This window comes from Lonchura striata, chromosome 2, assembly GCF_050655825.1.
Source record: "Lonchura striata isolate lonStrDom1 chromosome 2, ASM5065582v1, whole genome shotgun sequence".
NCBI classification, from domain to species: domain Eukaryota; kingdom Metazoa; phylum Chordata; class Aves; order Passeriformes; family Estrildidae; genus Lonchura; species Lonchura striata.
This window is the reverse complement of record NC_140704.1, coordinates 137,955,057-137,972,813: the sequence shown is the minus strand read 5'-3', so window position 1 is coordinate 137,972,813 and position 17,757 is coordinate 137,955,057. Positions and strand designations below refer to the sequence as shown.

At 35.0% G+C, this 17,757-nt stretch overlaps 1 protein-coding gene across 5 annotated transcripts in view; it reads right to left on the bottom strand.

Moving 5' to 3' along the window:
- The window catches only part of ZFPM2 (zinc finger protein, FOG family member 2), a 304,484-nt gene that overhangs the window by 167,806 nt on the left and 118,921 nt on the right, over window positions 1–17,757 (bottom strand). Inside the window, exons 5-6 of one of the 5 annotated variants that reach the window (XM_085572438.1) lie at window positions 8,885–9,092; window positions 8,718–8,771 (exon numbers count right to left, since the gene is read on the bottom strand). The exons of 3 other annotated variants lie outside the window; for them this stretch is intronic. In XM_085572438.1, coding sequence (XP_085428564.1) covers window positions 8,718–8,771; window positions 8,885–8,963 — 133 coding nt within the window. In that variant the 5' untranslated portion in view covers window positions 8,964–9,092. Of the gene's footprint in view, window positions 1–8,717; window positions 9,093–17,757 lie in introns of all 5 variants that reach the window. One more of the 5 variants, XM_085572437.1, reaches the window with a different exon arrangement.

The following is a 17,757-nucleotide window of genomic DNA, read 5'->3' as shown; positions in this document are numbered from 1 at the left end:
ACAGTAGCCCCTGATAAATGTCCCTTTGTGTGCAGATCCTCCCAGATATATGCAAAATCATTTCAGTTCTGAGTCTGTCTGCTTTTTCTTTGCTTCATATAGCTTAAATACACTTACAGATTTATGAAGCACTGTATGTAAGACAATAGAAAATGGGCACAACTGAAAATACAGCTTAAGTAACTCAGACTGAAGTTTTTTTCTGAAACAGATGCTATTCTGCATGGGAGAAAATCAAACATTTTACCATCACCTACACCAATCTTTCCCCAGGACTTTTTGGAATCCTTTTAGCTGGAAGATGCTCACTTTGTTTTGTTTTGGTTTTTTTTTACTGTATTATTTACACAAGTATATATGATAATTATATAAAATAAATCATAGACATTTTTATTTTTATCCAGTTGTTGGATCTCTTTTTCACTTGGAAAAAATGAAACATTTCAATTCAGGCTGTGTTGCCAGTGAATGTAAAAATCTACTGAAGTTAGCTTAGTATGAAGACTGATGTATTCATATTTATGTAATTAAATATATTAAATTAAAAAAATGTTCTGAAAAGTATTCTTTTTTACTCTAAAAGCAAAGCAATGAGATCATCTGTGACCATATCTGTGGTGTCTTCTCAGTTTACAGTACTTATGCTTAGAGATAGAAGGATCCATTTTCATTTCTCATTTGTGTAACAGCAGATAAGTTCTTTGCTTTCTATCAGATATGCATACTCAGAGCTATGAAGCCACTGCTTAGACACCAATATCCAGCTACAAATATGTGAGCCAAACTGCCCAAATGTCTTGCAAAAGAAGCAGATGCTTTAAAATTATTTTCCTATTTCCTTTCAATGTTTCCAACAAAATTCTGAGAGTACAAAGAAAAAGACAAAAACCTCAGTAAAAACTCCAACTTATCAGTATTTAGTGTAACCATCGAAAAGATCTAGTTATTGTTGAGATTAGGAAAGTGGGAGGGAGATGGGGGCAAAGGGAGATTGAATGCTATGCTCCACTGCATGCATGCAATATATAGTCACATCCATTATAAATGCAATTTATATGAAAAGCAACATTATTATAAATAGAGATAAATGTAGTATAACTATAATGTACAATATCAAGATTCAAATTAATAATTCCTTTGCACTTGCTGAGAATGGCCATGCATAACAGACACATGGCTCTGCACTGCTCCAGCACTCATGAGTTATGTGCTTATCTGCATCTTCTGTGATCAAGTACCAGCAGTGACCAGCACCGCTTTTGAACACGGTGCCAGACAGGGACTGACTGCTGGGTTTGCACATGGACCAGAGCACCCTTCAGTGCCTCAGCCTGGACTATCACACTGCTCCCACATGCACCTACATCTTAGCATAGCCCAGACTTTGAAGCCAATATAAAGAGTGATGCTCACTTATACAGCAGACTTGTAGCTTAGAGTGAAATAAACCCTTGAACAGAGATTGAGCACAGTCCTGTGCACTGCCTAAATCCTACTCTGGGGCTTACATAAGACTTAAGTAGAATACTGGTCTTGTGGCAGCCTTCTGTACAGGAATGATCTTGACCTTCATATGAGTAAGTCTCAGGGACATCATGTGTGTAAAGCATATCCCAAATTGCTTTGCCTTACCACCCTCCCTTTTACAAGGGCAGGCTTTGAACACCCCATTTCCTCTTGGACAGATGCAGTGACTGGGGAGCCTGAGGAAGAGCCACCACTGGCACATGGTCTGTGGCAGTAGGATGTAGATAGACTGTATTTCTCCTGAAGAATGACCTCTTGAGACTGACACTTTACAGCTTCGACTTCACCTCTGTAAATTATGACTGAGAACAAGTCCACATACTCCATGGCCTTACCAGAAATTTCAGCCTTAATAAGAAACTCAGGGTCTCAGAGGAAGTCAGTGCTAATGACAGGAGCCCTAACTTTCCCTGGCAGTTGCAGTCACTGCTTCTGAAAACACAATACTTAAAATAAACTCACTATTTTGAAGAAGTAGGAAAGTATTTCTGGTAGACATAGTAATGAAACAGACAATGTCAACAGTGATCTAAAGAATTATAATTCAAAATATATCTCGACTACAGAATTATTTTGTCATTGAGGCCTTAAACCACCCCTATATTATGATGTTTTAAAAATATTAATGTCAATTTTTAACAGCTTCTTACTATCCTGCAATGGTGATTTACTGTAAGAATATAAGAAGCATAGCCTATTATTAAGTATATAGAGTTAAAAAGGATAAGTACATATGAAATGATCATATTGAAAAAGATGCAGTTTGTAATCTTTATTCCCCTGATAATAAAATCAGCACTTTACAAAATCATGTGTAATACCATAAAAATTCGCCTAAAAATATTGGCTTCTCTCTACCTCTCCATTAAAAAAATCACATGCATCAATGAAAAGAGAAAATTTCTGGTTTAACTGTGATGATTCCTTTGATGTACATAAATACTTTTCAACTTAACAATTCCTTTTTGATAGGCACAGATAATTTGCTGTAAAGGGAATCTTGGAGAAAGACAGCTTGATTCTACCAGGTTGTTTCCCCATATCTTTTCATCTCAATTAACAAACTACATTAATGGGATACACAATGCATTAGCTTAAAATAAATTCTACTTTTAGATACTTTTAGATAACCAATGTTGCAATTAGTGGTTTAAAAAACCAAGCCTTTCAGCATCTGAAAACTCTTGAATTTCCATGCAGGATCTGGGACCACCATTTTTTATATTCCAGGACGTATCCATAAAAGCCAGCTTCCTACCCATCTCCTGTTCCCTGGACACTGCTTCCTTGACATTTCAGCTGCCAGTTGCCCTCCTACTGTTGCCCTCAGTCCTCTTCCTCAGTACTGTGTCACACCCAAGCTCCCAGTGACTGTCTCCAACAATGTCCAGAAGCAAATGTCAGAAAAGACATGAGCAGTAAGGCACATATGATCTCCCTCACACAACTGCTTTATAACTTTCTGTCTTCCCCCTTTTGATCACAGACCATCTGCCAGTCAAGCCTAAGCTGAAACTCGAAATTTTCAATTTACAGCAGAAGCATTAAGGTCACAATGAAATATAAGAAAACTCCATGTTCGTAAACTTCATACTGATTTAAAGTAAATAAACATGAAAGTATTGGATGAAATAATACTGTACCTGGAGGAAAATTGCATACTATGTTCTATAGAAGTTGTACATTTTTTCACACTTTTTGTAAACATTTATAAGTATGTCAGAATTCTAAATCAATAAGATAATTTCATATTTAAAAAAAATCTTTATGGCTGGCTTGTAACATTAGCACCTTAACTTACTTATATGTGAGAATATACATATCAATAAACCCACACACCTTACAAAGTCTTCCACTGTGTTAAATATAGCCATGATCTGTTTTGGTACTTTCTATATGCTTATGCTGTCTTCTCCTCTTGACAACCAATTAAAAAAATACTTGAAATTACTTTCTTAAAGGATAGACAGATATTCAAGAGCCAGTATGAAAGTACAAAAAAGTAGCTCAAGCCTTTGCGAGTACTTTCCCAAGCGTATCATAAAACCAGTTCCAAGGATCTATCAAATAAAGAAGATGCACAGACTTTTAGAGAAGGCCAGTCTTGTGGCAAACATTTTAGTTACAATCGTTGAAAGATCTGGGCTTGGTAAATTGGATCTAAGCCTACCTCCTATGGGACATCCAATATCACTCATAATCTCTCTGTAACACTGGAAGTAATAATAATTCCTTTCTCCCACCTTTTATTGACCTGTCTTTTTAAATAGCATGCAATCCAGAGTGGGGACTGTAACTGTGTTTGCATATATAGACATACATATAAAAATGTAAAATAGATACATGATAGATAGATAGATAGATAGATAGATAGATAGATAGATACACACATACATACATACATACATAGACAAGAACTTATTTCTCTACAAAGTATAGTATCTAGGACAAAAGGATCTGTGTCAGTAGAAACCAACAGCTTCTACATGATACACTAATACACACAGCAAAAAAAAAATAAAAAATTACCTTGGCATTGTGAAAGGAATGCCCTTTTGAAATATTCTGCATCTTTTTTGTCTCTGGCAAATAGGCTTGCAAGTGGGGGTTGATTATGTTTCTGATGTGTACTCTATATCACTTTTTGGGCCAGTTAAACAAAGCTCATACCCTGTACTCTCTGACTAACAGGAAAAGATAACTGGAGAGAAAGACTGGTTTAAAATTAAGTAATTGATGTTTGGGGGTTTTGCTTTAATTTGATTTTGGAATTTATCAAAATTCAAACATTGCATGCTTTCACTCTTGAAATTATTACCATCAAAAATTTAGGTAGGTGAGAAAATGTTTATTTATATATTGCTTTATATCTTTTGGACACTCAACAAAATAGTAAACCCTTCAAAATGCTGAGCTCATTTGTTCCAAAATATTCTAGGTAAAATGAGAAAGCAAACCACTTATTCCCTTCTTACCTGCCACCAAAGTACACAGAGAACACCTTTTCTAATTTATTGTCATCTTCCTAGAAATATTTATAACAATTAAAATAATTTCAATCTGAGTGGTAGCTGACTCTTCAGTGCCATTCAAGGACAAATGTGTCATCTGTTTTTATCTTCTTGGATCCAAAGAGTTTTACAATCATGTATCATTCTTTGACTTCTTTCACAATCACCCATTTAAGCAACTCCTGACAACTAAACACTGGCACTGAATGCAGTAAAATTGCTGTTCCTACTTGTCATGCACAAATGAAATAAAACCCCCAACAGCAAATCAATGTCTGCACTTTGAATGAGTATAATTATAGTAGGAAGAAGCAGGCAAATCAATACAAAGACTGTAAGTAGAAGCTTTAGGTTTGTCAGTCCTTTCCAATGGCTGCTTACATTTTGCACTTTCATAGAATACTTAGAAGAACAAAATTATTCTCTTTGAAAGCTACAATACAGACCACACAACTACCATATCAACAGCACACTTCAGTATCTAGAAAGCTTTAAGTATTCTCAGGGAGAAACAGAAGCATTGCATCTCACCTGTCCTACACCATGAGAGCTTGGTATAAATAGTGTAGAATTTAAAAGCACTACACAATAAAGATACCAGTGTCTGACAAAACCATTATTTCACTGAGAGGTATGATACTTCCCTTCAAAAGGCAATAAAAAGTAAATTCTACACTGCACTGTACATAAAGAACAGTTAAAATGAAAAATTAGTTGTATGACAACTCATGTTGTTAACAATATAGGCAGATCAAGATAAGTGGGTGGATTTGGATCATCATCAGAAGACACAAGGCCATATTTGCCAGTCTATTATGTCATGTTTCTTGAATTCATGATCCTAGGAGTGCCATAACTTTTTATGACATGATGGAGAAGTTACATTTTATACATGCTCCAAATACCCAGGCAAGATAAATGAATTAAACTCAGCAACCATATTGTATTTTTTAAATGTTACTGGGCAATATAGCATATGGATAATTCTTAAGTCTAAAGCATATAAATCATCATAAAACAGCAATGAAAAGCACACTGTGACTGCCAGGCAACTTACATCAAATTAATCCCTACCTTTGTAAAACAAAACAGTAGGAAAATCTGAGAAATATAAGAAAATTATGGCATAGAAATTGTTTGTTAAGTCAATAGGGAGCACAGTACCAAAATCATACACAATATGGAACTGATGATAGACTTGAAATCCTATCCTCTTCCTAAAATGGGTCATCCCATTCAGAAGGGCAATACCATTTTAGAAACAATGGTTATTTACATTTCCCGTCAAACACTCATTCTCAAAACACAAATAGAGTAAAAAAAATACAAAAGAATAATTTTAGAGAAAAATATGGTAAGGTTGTTATAAATGTCTCAGTTTAAAAAAAAAAACAACTTTTATTATTTGACCAAATATTAATTTATTTGATGTGATTGCATTTATCTTGAGCCAGTGAAAATGTATACAATATTGCACATCCAAACCTATGCTTTAACAATATGCTAATTATACAGTTCAGATGATCTGGAAAGAAATCCATTTTGCACTGATGATATAAGGGAGTGACAGTACAATTTACATTAAGAAATGTTTTCTCATTTTTCTCAAAAATTGGTTTGCACTCAGCCGGAGAAATCTAAATTCGACCAACAGGCATCCCTCCCTGCTTCTCCATGGTTACAAAATAACATGACAATCTGAATGACGGAAAAGATGCACATAAGAACGGCTACAAAAACTCCTCTCCTCTGGACACAGGTACACAGGCAATGAATGTTTTCATTTGTAATCTGATTAAACAGCTGATTACTGTATAGAACAATATTGCAATGGCAGTAGCAGACAGTTCTCATTGCCATTACTTCAAACATTTTGAATTAGGTCTTCCAAATTGTCTAAATTATCCCCCAGGGCAGTTGGCCAGTCCACATTCCTGACTTTATAGGAAGAATTCTAACTGGAGAGGCTAACATAGAGGTCCCCCTTCTGCCTAGAGCTTTGTTCACATACCTCTCTCCACTCCAAGTTTGACATTACTGTACTATGGTGTACTTTTGGCACACATTTTCTTGCCACTTTAATACCAACCTGTATAGGCAGAGCTTGAAAGAGAGTGATTGGTTCATTGTGATTTTCCTTTTAGTGTTCAAAGGATACAGACTGCATCGACTGGGAGATGGCACAGTGAGAATCTTGATTCCTGGCACACTGCTCTTCATCAGCCACAGACATCTAAGCACACAGAATTGGAGGGCTAAAAACAGTCTTGATTTATTCATTTGATTCAGAGCTATCTTGCCAGATATATTATGAAAAAATCCAAACCCATAATTTATCCTCAGACTGATACATTTCATTACACCGTGGGGAAATGAAAAAAAAATTAGTTTCACAAGTTTTGGGACCATGTATCTTTACAGAAACAGCTGCACCAATGCTGGAATTTTGTCACATTTTATGTAATATTAAAACTATACCAATGCATCACAAGGATAAACTAATGCAGTATAATGATGTGCCATAGATAAGACCAATTAGTATTTTCATAGAGACAGAGCCTAAAAAAGTCTGGCATTTAGAAGTTCAGATCCAGAAATATTCAAGATTATCAACAATAGTGCACAGATCAGAAAAAATATCAAGACGGGATGATTTGAGGAAAAGATTACAAACTATCAGACCAACCACTTTTTATTTAATAAAGAATGTTTATTTAAATAGTTTACAGTCAAGCTAAAACATATTTTCATCAAACAAAACCCAGCATTTTAGGACATTTCTTCACACAACCTTTTCTTCTCTAGAAAACCATCTTCAGGTAACCATTTCCTGGCTTTTATTTGTATTATACACATATTTCTCACAGGGAGGAATAGAACTTGAATGCCAAATTAAAAATAGCATTAACAAGACTTAACAATAAGTGTGAAGACAGAAGCATGTAAGCCTGAGGATAAAATAAATCCATCATAATGTAATTCCACAAAATAGAGATGAGGTTAATCTGAAACCTATGAAAATTAATATCAAGATTTTAATTGACCTCAGCAGGTTTCTGCAGTTAGGCCCTACATGTTCAACATGAGGGTTCAGTATAATTTTGTACTCTTTCTAAAGAATGTTCACCCCACCACCAGTTCAGCCCCCTCTCAGCAGTTTATGCATTTCCACTGAAAACTGAAGTGTCTGAAATGACTCTCCACAGTTACTTCCTTCTTTGCACAAATGGTGTCAAATGCATTTTTGAATATGCAAAAGCAAGATTTTACAGTTACTGTTCTTTTAAAAAAACAAAAAGCCATGACAAATGTGCAACCCTGCAGTGATTTTCTCTGGAATATGATAGGGTGATAAATTGTGGACTCTGGAGAAAAAACATTGAGGAAATAAATGACAATTTCAAACACACATAAAAATTCACTACACTAGAACATTTCAAAGTTACAAAAATAAAATTTTTGAAAGTATATTTTGATTTTCAGATGACTGAAATTACTTCATAACTATAAAATGTTTGTCTAAATTAGGATACTATTGTAGCTTTTTAAATAAAATTTTCTGGAGGAAAGTGCTTGTGATTTTTTGTGCAAAAAAAAAGTGGTTGGTTTTTTTTCATTTTCTCCAGGAGTTCAGGATGTCAACAGCTGAAAGCTACTGACAGTTTAACAGCTCTTTCATTCTTACTCCATTCCACAAAACCTGAAAGCTATCCTCTAGAAAACAGCAAATTTGATCAGTATTTCAAGCTAAACACTTCACTGTTTCAGGCTTCATAGGTGGAAAAACAGTATGATAAATTAGATTCAGTATATCATGTCTCTGTTCTCTTTCTGGCACTATCTGCTTGAAGCTAAGAGAAGTCATAATCTTCCAGTTGCTGTATCATACTCCTTTTAATGATACAAAACTATGCATAAGATGAGGGTAACTACCCATAGTTGTCCTTGTCCCTTTGTTCCCCTCTTTTTGTTGTTTTTTTTTTTTTTTTTTGCTTTGTTTTGTTTTTACAGAAGAGAATCGTAAAATGTTTGCAGGAGTAGAAGAGATAATTTTTTAAAACCTCCATTTATAATGAAGTGCAACGTTAAAAGTGATAGGAATTTTAGAGACAGCAAAAACATCTGAAGTGCCCCTGTCACAGCAATAGCCTTGTGATTCAGGTGTTTGATACCACATACCTGAAAGCCTCCAGCACCTGCTTTTGAAGGCTTGGCTCTTCTCTTGCACCAGGTCTGTGAAACAGAAGAAGGGCAAAAGATGAATTCCCATCTGTAAGAATGCCACATCACCTGCATTTAGCCCCACAATGCTGACACTGTGCATAGACATACAGACAAATGATTACCTGATTCCTGTTGTCCAGTTCCAGAAATGTAGGCTGCAGTTGCTTTGAATTTTCTAACTAATACCTCTCCTTCTGGCATTTCTGTTGCACTACAAGCAGCCCACAACAGAAGAGTATCTGACGTGTTCCATCAAGTGAAATTCCCATTTGGCCTTTTATCTCATGACTGTTGGACTCTGCACAAGTAATAATACAAAATATCTCTCACCTGCAAACGATTTACAATAACATAATCAATAATGCATTTCCGGCGATCCACTCTACCATGGAAGAAAGTAACATTCAATTTGTCGAAGTATTTTAAAATAAGAAATTACAATAAATTCCAGTCATCACAGGTTTTGTATGATTGCTTTCTGTCCTTTCACATATGTTTACACTCAGAGCAGTTACACCAAAACCATTCAGGAGTTCATTTATTCATCTACCAAAAGGCATTGCTAATAACAGAACATTTTCTAGGGTTCTGCCCAAGGGCTCTGGAGTTTAAACTGCTGTGTTGGCCTTTGCTCACCAATGGAGAAATGTTGCTACCAATTATTTTATCTCACCCACCCTGCATGCCTCTTGTACATAATGATATTTTTGAGGCTTTAACTCTCTTTGCTAAAGGCACTAAATGCAGATGTGTGCTGGGCTAGAGGCTTATAACTTGTAGAAGGGAATACAGTGGCTGACTAAATGAACACTGGTCAAAGGGCTGAGTCAAATTTCTCTGAATTCACAATCTAAAGCACACTAATGGACCTAAGTTAAATATATGGAACTTGCTCACTCACAATAGCACGTTCACATATCCAAACAAACCATAATTTTTCATATTAAGTGATTTTCGTTCTCCTGTGCTGCACATATTAATTAGAGAAAATAATTAAGTTGTAAATTAGCTTATCTACTAGAAAGACAATTGGGAGAAGATGGGCCAGAAGTATGAAGAGGAGCAGAGTTACATGGGCTATTTACCCCTGTCTCAGCTTCATGTTTTGTATTACATATGAATAAAAGTGTAGGAGGAAAAAAAAGGAGTAACTATTTGGGGGTCCCAGTATCCTTTTCCCCTCTCATCCCTGTGAGCATGTGGGTGGACAAGAGTGTGTGTGCACACAGGCAATGTAGAAGTAAAAGCTTTGTGTGTCTCCATTTCCTTCAGTGACTCCTTATCTTTTTACCTTGTCTAATGTTTTGTGTTCTATCAACCTAACACACCTCTGCTTATCAAACCTCCTTAGCATTACGAGCACAAAACTTCCCTTTACATAATAAACCAGAGGTTCATTCCCACTACAGAAAGCATCAATCCTTTCTCATAAGGGTCTTTTGGTTTCCTCTTCCTTCTCATTCATCTTAAGCCTCACTTCCTCAGACCTTTCTCTTGGTTTCTGCAGTAAAAGAAAACACTAAAATTAAGCGTTATTGTAATTACCCAAACAGTATCATGGACCTTGCATTCACCATATCAACATACTCCATACTGCATGGAAATCCAATATAAAATTTTTCTTGATTTTATTTTTGCTCCTTTCATCCAATGCATTATAATTCCATGTTGCAATATGTAGGTAAAATGGAATTCAGCAATCATGACCACTTGGTAGCAAATAGATCAAAAAACTCTAATAAAATTTTATCCAGCTCAAGTAGCAACAAATATCATGACTGGCTCATCTCAAAATCAAATAACAAATGCATGTTTAACTTCTCAACATATGCTTTAGAAGTTCTCTAGGTGGATTATTTTATGCTTTTCCTAAATTCACTTTCACTTTTACAGTCATTCTTTCTGTTTATCTTTGCATGACTTCTGTCTCAAAAACATTTGCAATTCCTTCCAACTTTTTCATTCATATGCACTTTATCCTGGTCTTCCAGATATCCCTCAATTCCAGAACACCCAACCTGCTTGTGAGTAACACTTTCAATAAACTGTAACTCAGAGAATGTTATGCATGTACAGCACTTAACCCCATTTTGACTGACTGGCATCACTCATGTCCAAGCATTTAAACTGGATGCATCTGTAAAATAAAACTTTGTGTACCAGTTCATCAATATTTGACTAAAATCTAAAGATTCCGGATAACATTCTAAATAATATGCATTTCTTAATTTTCTATATTTTTAGTAGTCAGTCATTAATTTTATAGTGCTCTCAGATAAAATATTTTACTCCTTGGAAGATTTTTCATCTACCTTCCTTTCATCTCTTCATCCTAAAAATGTCCTTTGTTCAGTCTGTAGCCATTGTACTTTACACACTACTGAACTTTACATACTACTGACAAATAATTTAAGTGCTAAACCAAATAAGTTTTTTAAAACACACCAAAGAAGCTATTCAAAACCTTTGTATGAAAAGCAAGAAATGTTTTTTATAAAGACCTCATATTTTTCATATTCTTGGGACAAATGGTAAAAAAAAAAAAATTATACTTTTAAGTTGCCATTTTGTGTTGGACTCCCAAACAATTGAAGAGTCTCTATAGCCTTCAAAAGATTAGCATAAGGATTCCTACTGCTCATAATTCCAAGTGGATACTGTTCCCAGCTATCCTGGTAAGAATATGTGGTAGACTGACCAGATCCAGGCCAGACTATTCCACAGATGACTTTTTTTCTTTTTTTTTTTTTCCTCAATCTTAACTACTTTAAATAAACAACATCACCAAATGCAATCAAGAAAAATACTGATCAAATACATCTACTCTGTGTAGGCCTATCTGTTCATGCAAAGGTGCAAAAATACCTCTTACCTCCTGGTGACATCTTCTTTCCTCTTCTCATTTAGCTATGCACTAGTATGCTAAACCAATGTTATTCTGATACCCTCTCTATTGTATTACAAATTTTGGGTTGTCTGCCAAAGTCCCAAACCATATTTAAAGCTACTGAGTTGTCACAAGTGTGCAAGTTATTGGGTTGTCTGCCAAAGTCCCAAACCATATTTAAAGCTACTGAGTTGTCACAAGTGTGCAAGTTAGTTAAATTTACTCCCTGCTTCTGTAACATTCTGGTAACAGGAACCAAATATCTTCAAGAAATGTACCACAGTGAGTGTATGGGACTGCTACACCTCCCTCAGTCTGAATTTTGGTGCTATAGTTTTCCCATTTGTTGTTTTCATCATGGCCTCAGAAAGCACAATGAATGCTTTTGCATTTCATACTCACATTTTTACTCTTCCAGAATGTGATTATTTTGGAGTCCTGCCTCATTTCCCAGCACCTCACACTACCTAACCTTGAGATAGCGATCAAATTTTGAACCTGTAGACTTTGCCCAATTTGCAGTAAGTTTAAATTAATTTCAGTATTTTAAAATATTCTTTTCAAGGCAAAAATGATTTGTAGATTTTCATGTTGTATTGTAGCACTGTCAGTAAACCAGTACAGTTATGGCCAGGCGCTTGTCTTTGTTACACTTTTTTAACTTAGCATGATGCCATGTGTAAAAAATTCTGAGCTGAACTCAGCATACATTTCTGGTTATTATATAAACCATAAACTTATTGATTAATATGAGAACACACTGCCCCACTGACCCTTGTCCATTGAAACAAAGACTGCTTTTACAAAGAGATGGGGGATTTCTTGGGTATGCTGAATGTTTTCACTGACCATTCCAATGCAAATATAAATTCAATTACTATGTAATCTCACTGTTTCAACATCAAATTTTGAACCAAAAGCTTTTCTTGAGTCATAATGTTAATAAAAGTGCAGGTTTTATAAAAATATCCTTTGCAGTTTCTAAATAGCAACAGACGGTTGTGTCTTCTCTTGAAAAATATGAAAATAATGTCATGCATCTCAGAAACAGTCCATCCATGAGCTTGTGTTTCAAAAGATTATGATTAAAGACAATATATCTTCCAACAGATTACCATCTGAGTATGAAAGAGAAGTATGTAACAGCAAATGAACTTCCACTTATCCTCAATTTCACACTCAGTCATCACCCATATCATAAAACATTCATTCATATCCCTGTATTATTCCAATTTTAATTTCTTCCAAATGATGATCCAGTCAGTAGCAAACTCTTCTCTGGAATATAAGAGAAGTCATAATTGGTTGAAATAGAAAATTTGCATGCCAGGCACAGAACACAGTTACATATACATAGGATTTTATCCCCATCATCATTTGGTATTGGGGTAGTTGCATATTATTAATGTGTGGGGTTTTTATTCATTATTAGAAGTCTGTTATTAAAGGAGGCAGCTCCAAGTCCTGCAGGGAATGTCACCCATCCTCTAGATGTCTCTGGAGATTAATTCTAAGAACATTGTAACTCAGAGCAGGATCCATTTTAAGGAGTCAATCATTATATTAGCATTATAGCTGTTCTTCAATATTTGCTGTTTGAAGAAACGAAGAATCTTTCTGCCTGCAGTCTTGACTCAAGGCTATCCTCCCCATGTACACACAACTTTATTTTCTCTATTGTGTGTTTCTATTTTGGGATTTACTTCTGCATTTTAGCAATAGTATTCACATTTGTTAATACTTAATCACTTATAGCAAAATGCTCCAGTTCTGTAATATTCTCTGATATAGCCATGTTAAAAATTGATATGGGCAAAATACTGAGTTAAAGCTGCATATTTGAACTTAAATTATGGGAATGTGGTTTACAAAGCTGCATATTTCACTGCTGAATTTTAATACCCTTATACTACCATCTGTAAAAATATAAATGGACATATACTTTGGATATACTTTTTACACACTTTACATTGTCCACCATTACAGCCACAGAAACATACCAGTCCCCTGTGGTAGTAGTTTGCCATAGTTACCATAGTTTATAAGTGATCGTACACCCACTTCTGCACATGAAATACAGCCATACTATAAAAAAAACATACTACCATAATGCTCCTCTGTATCAGACAAAGACATGACCCACTGATAATCACTTCCCATTTACTTCAGCTGGCTTTGAGCAGGCATTTAGGAAACAAGCCCCAAATAACACAGCTGTGATTGCACGGCCGTTCCCAGCAGAGGGAATGGAAGAGCACCCTTACACAGCACAGAGCTGTGCAGTTTCAGAGCCATACCTTGGGCATATGGCAAACCAAAACTTCAGTGGAGTAGAACACAAAGACCTGCACTTTTGTAAACTGGAAATGCTACATAAAGATATTTGTTTGGAGAAACAAAAAATGCCATCTCTTTTCTCAAACAGCAATCTGTACCAGCTGGAAGTAGCTTGTTACACAAGAGAAGTGCAGATGTTTTGCAGTGCTTTTGGTCTTCAGCATTTAGTCTTCTTCATTTTTTAATGTGTTTAAAATACATCCTTCAAGAACAAATGTGATCATTGTAGAAACACATGACAACAGAAAATGTTATGCTGCCTTTGGCCAAGATAGAAGACGAGTGTGCACGGTATTGTATAGCAGTCAGTAGCTAATGTATAAGCTCCTTAAAAGCAAATTTGCTTCACTGCAGAAAGTGATTTCAGCAACCTTGGTGCTTCTCCTGAACTATAAGCATGAAGAAAAGAAATAATAAAAAAGACACCTTTTGATGAGAGGTTATGTAGTCTCTACAACTGAGTAAATTTAGTTGCTGTTGCAGCAGAGGAATGTGATAGGAAATTTTACAGTTGAAGGAGAAATGTCACAGTATTTTGATAAGAAAGCGATGAACTTTTTTTCCCTTGTGCCATTATCAAGGCGAAGTGAACAAAATACATCATTTATAACCCACTGCTCTACCATTATCTCCTGGTGAGACACTTGTTTTAAAACACACAAGGACCTTTTTTCTCCAAGACTAAAGCTCTCTGTGAGGCTCAGTCTTCCTTTATAACCATGAAAGAAAGTTGACACTTGTGTGGGCCAAAGTTTCCAGGCAACCACACAAGGGCACTTATACACCCTCCAGGTCACCCTTCGTTCTGAAGTACAGAGGAAGCATATGAACAGTGTATGTCCCTTTGATCACAGATACCATCTAAAACTGATGTGGAGAGAAAATCCTGCACTTTGGAAGAAAAGCACTACAGTCTCCTCAAAGCTTTTTCTTACCTAATATACACGGAAAGGAAAGGTTAGCATGGTAGTGCAGAACTGCTAAAATATTTTTCCCTTACCTGCTACGAAGTGCCACGGGCTTTCTCCTGATGCTTAGTACTCTTGCCCATGTATTCTTACTCCTGGTTTTGGTTTGGCTTTGGTTGCATTTGTTTGTTTGTTTGTTCTTTTTTGTGGGTTTCTGTTTATTTTGTTTGGGTTTGTTTTGTTTCGTTTTTTTAATATTAACCTTGTATTACTTCAGCTGATTTACTGCTCATTCAGCAAACCTATGCTCAAGCAGGCAATTGAGCACCAGGACAGTGTACTAGAGAGCACTTAGTAGAGGGAACTAGTAGTATTTACAGACACAGACAAAATTTCACAACACTTCAATTTCGATATATCAAACAGAAAATAAAAAAGGTATGCTTCTATTTTATGTTGGATAAGAGAGAAAATATTTGCAGTCAAAATCTCCTGGTAATTAGTAGACTAAATATCTCAATAATCTACAGTTAGTAGACTAAATGTCTCTTTTAGTAGAATTAAATGTACATGAAATTAAGTTGCCACATCAAAAGACATCAGAGAAAATTTCAAGGTACAGTATTCTCAAGAACCCCCTCATTACTACTTATATATTTTTTTGTCCTGTAGTACAAAAGTTAGACTCAGACATAAGCAGTCAATTTTATTTATTTCCTGAAAACAAACAAAAACATTTGTTTTCAGAAATGACAGATGAATTTACTGGAGCCCTCAGGTTACTCTGCTACTCCTGCATACAATGTGTTTAACAGCTCAAATAGTTTGTTTTGACTGTTAACATTAGTGCATTTGCTGAGTCAATGAGGAAAAAGAGACGTAATATGAACAAAAAAACTCTGAAAGGAAAATAAAAATTTAATAATCTACATTGAAATGCAGCACATTTAATTGTAACCAAAAATAATTAAAACCTTGAGACAAGCTTAACAATAATAAAACTGACAGCTTCAAGATAGTTTTTAGATGCACAAGCACAGGATATAAGTTTATGTAAATACTTGTTAAAATACTGGAGGAGACAACAGAACCTGAATTAATTGTCACCTTAAGTTTCAGTTGCAACGTAAAATGTGAGAAGAAAAACCATGGATTTAGAACTATTTATTGAAGTTCTCATCTGGAGAGAGACTGTCACAAAAAAAAAAAAAAAAAAAAAAAAAAAAAAAATTAAAATTAAGCAGAATGATTACTTCTATTTTCTTATTTATTACTTTCTACTTAAATTAACTTTAAATCAAAGGACAGCCTTGGTTCTTCAAGTTTTTGCTGATCTTCCCATTGTTTTGGAAACTTACAAAAATAACTGAGATGAAGTCTCAACCAGATCACTGCCTGGTAATAATGCAAATTTTTAGATCATAACTAAATCATGAAATTTAAGAAAAAAAATAGTAAGGTGGATATAATAAGCTATTAAATAATAAACATTTATGTTCCCCATGGCACAAAAATGTTTTAAAATATTACTCTTAAAAGAAAGAAATGTTTAGCTGAATTACACAACATTTTTTCTTAGGTTGTAGAAACACTGCCAGACTCTTTCAAACGGACAGATACTTGCATCAAGAAGGATTATTAAGAAGTTAAGCCATTCAGGACTCTGAATGAATTTAGCAATATATTTTTTCAAAGCTTTACTGTAAGACCTATGGTTTAATTGTCACACTCCAAAGCTGATGGGCAGGTCACTCTATTACACAGCTCTTGTATTTAACTTTGGTGGAGAAGGGTTGGTCTACGACCAACAGTCTCTCCAAACAAGTTGATAAGTAAATTTCACAGTTATCACAAAATAACATATGATATTAGGAGGTAGCTACATGATAACTCCACTGGAAACAATGGTAATTACATAGTAAATCGTGTCAATGATACTGCATTATCTCCTAACTGTTCAATTAACTTGTGTCACCACTGCATACTATGTTTAGAAAGTTGCTGATGCAATATTTCCGTATCATAATTGCAAAGATAGTTGAAGAAGATAGCACCCTATAATTTCAGAAAGTTTCTAATATTACTTGGTGAAACTATTTCTATTATGAAAAACAAACAAACATTGAAGTGAAAAATTACACCTAAAAACCTGGAAGATGCCTTCAATGGAAAGAGCTTGCCATGACTGTCATAAAATAAATTATTTTTCATCTTTCATGAATAGAAGGAGATATTATTTTATAAATCAAATTCCAATTGTTATTCATTCACCTAAACAAATGGTAAGAGTCCTCAGCCATCATTGAAACAATTACAAATTTAATCCCTGAAAAAAAGTAACTCTTCCTGTGCTGGGCAGATATCTGATAAATGTTGGTTACTTTATATTAGGGGAATATGCTTAAATTATAAAAAAGCACAAGTATGGGGGAAAAAAAACAACATAGCATTTTAACTCCCTCAAAATGCTGCAACTTTACCAGGACACAACTGGCATTCTCATCTTCACCCATACAAATCAGAAGTCCAGTGAAATGGACAGAATTACTGAGACATAAAGTGGAATGAAATGCTGCTAGAAAACACACACTGCTATTTCTCTTGTAATTGACTTTTAATATTCAGGACAGCAGGATATGATTGTTCTCTTTCAATGGTGTCATGTTCTGTTTGTCTCTATACCACTGATTTGCAGTTCAACAAGTTTATTCTTAAGAAATATTTTCATGAGTACAGAATTAAATCATCGACTGGTACAAGAGTTACACCTAGATCAAAGCAAAGGCAGAGGGATGGTGTTATGCTGATTTACTTCATCTTAAAATCTTGCTTTGCCATAGTCCTTGCTGCAAAAGAAAAGGCT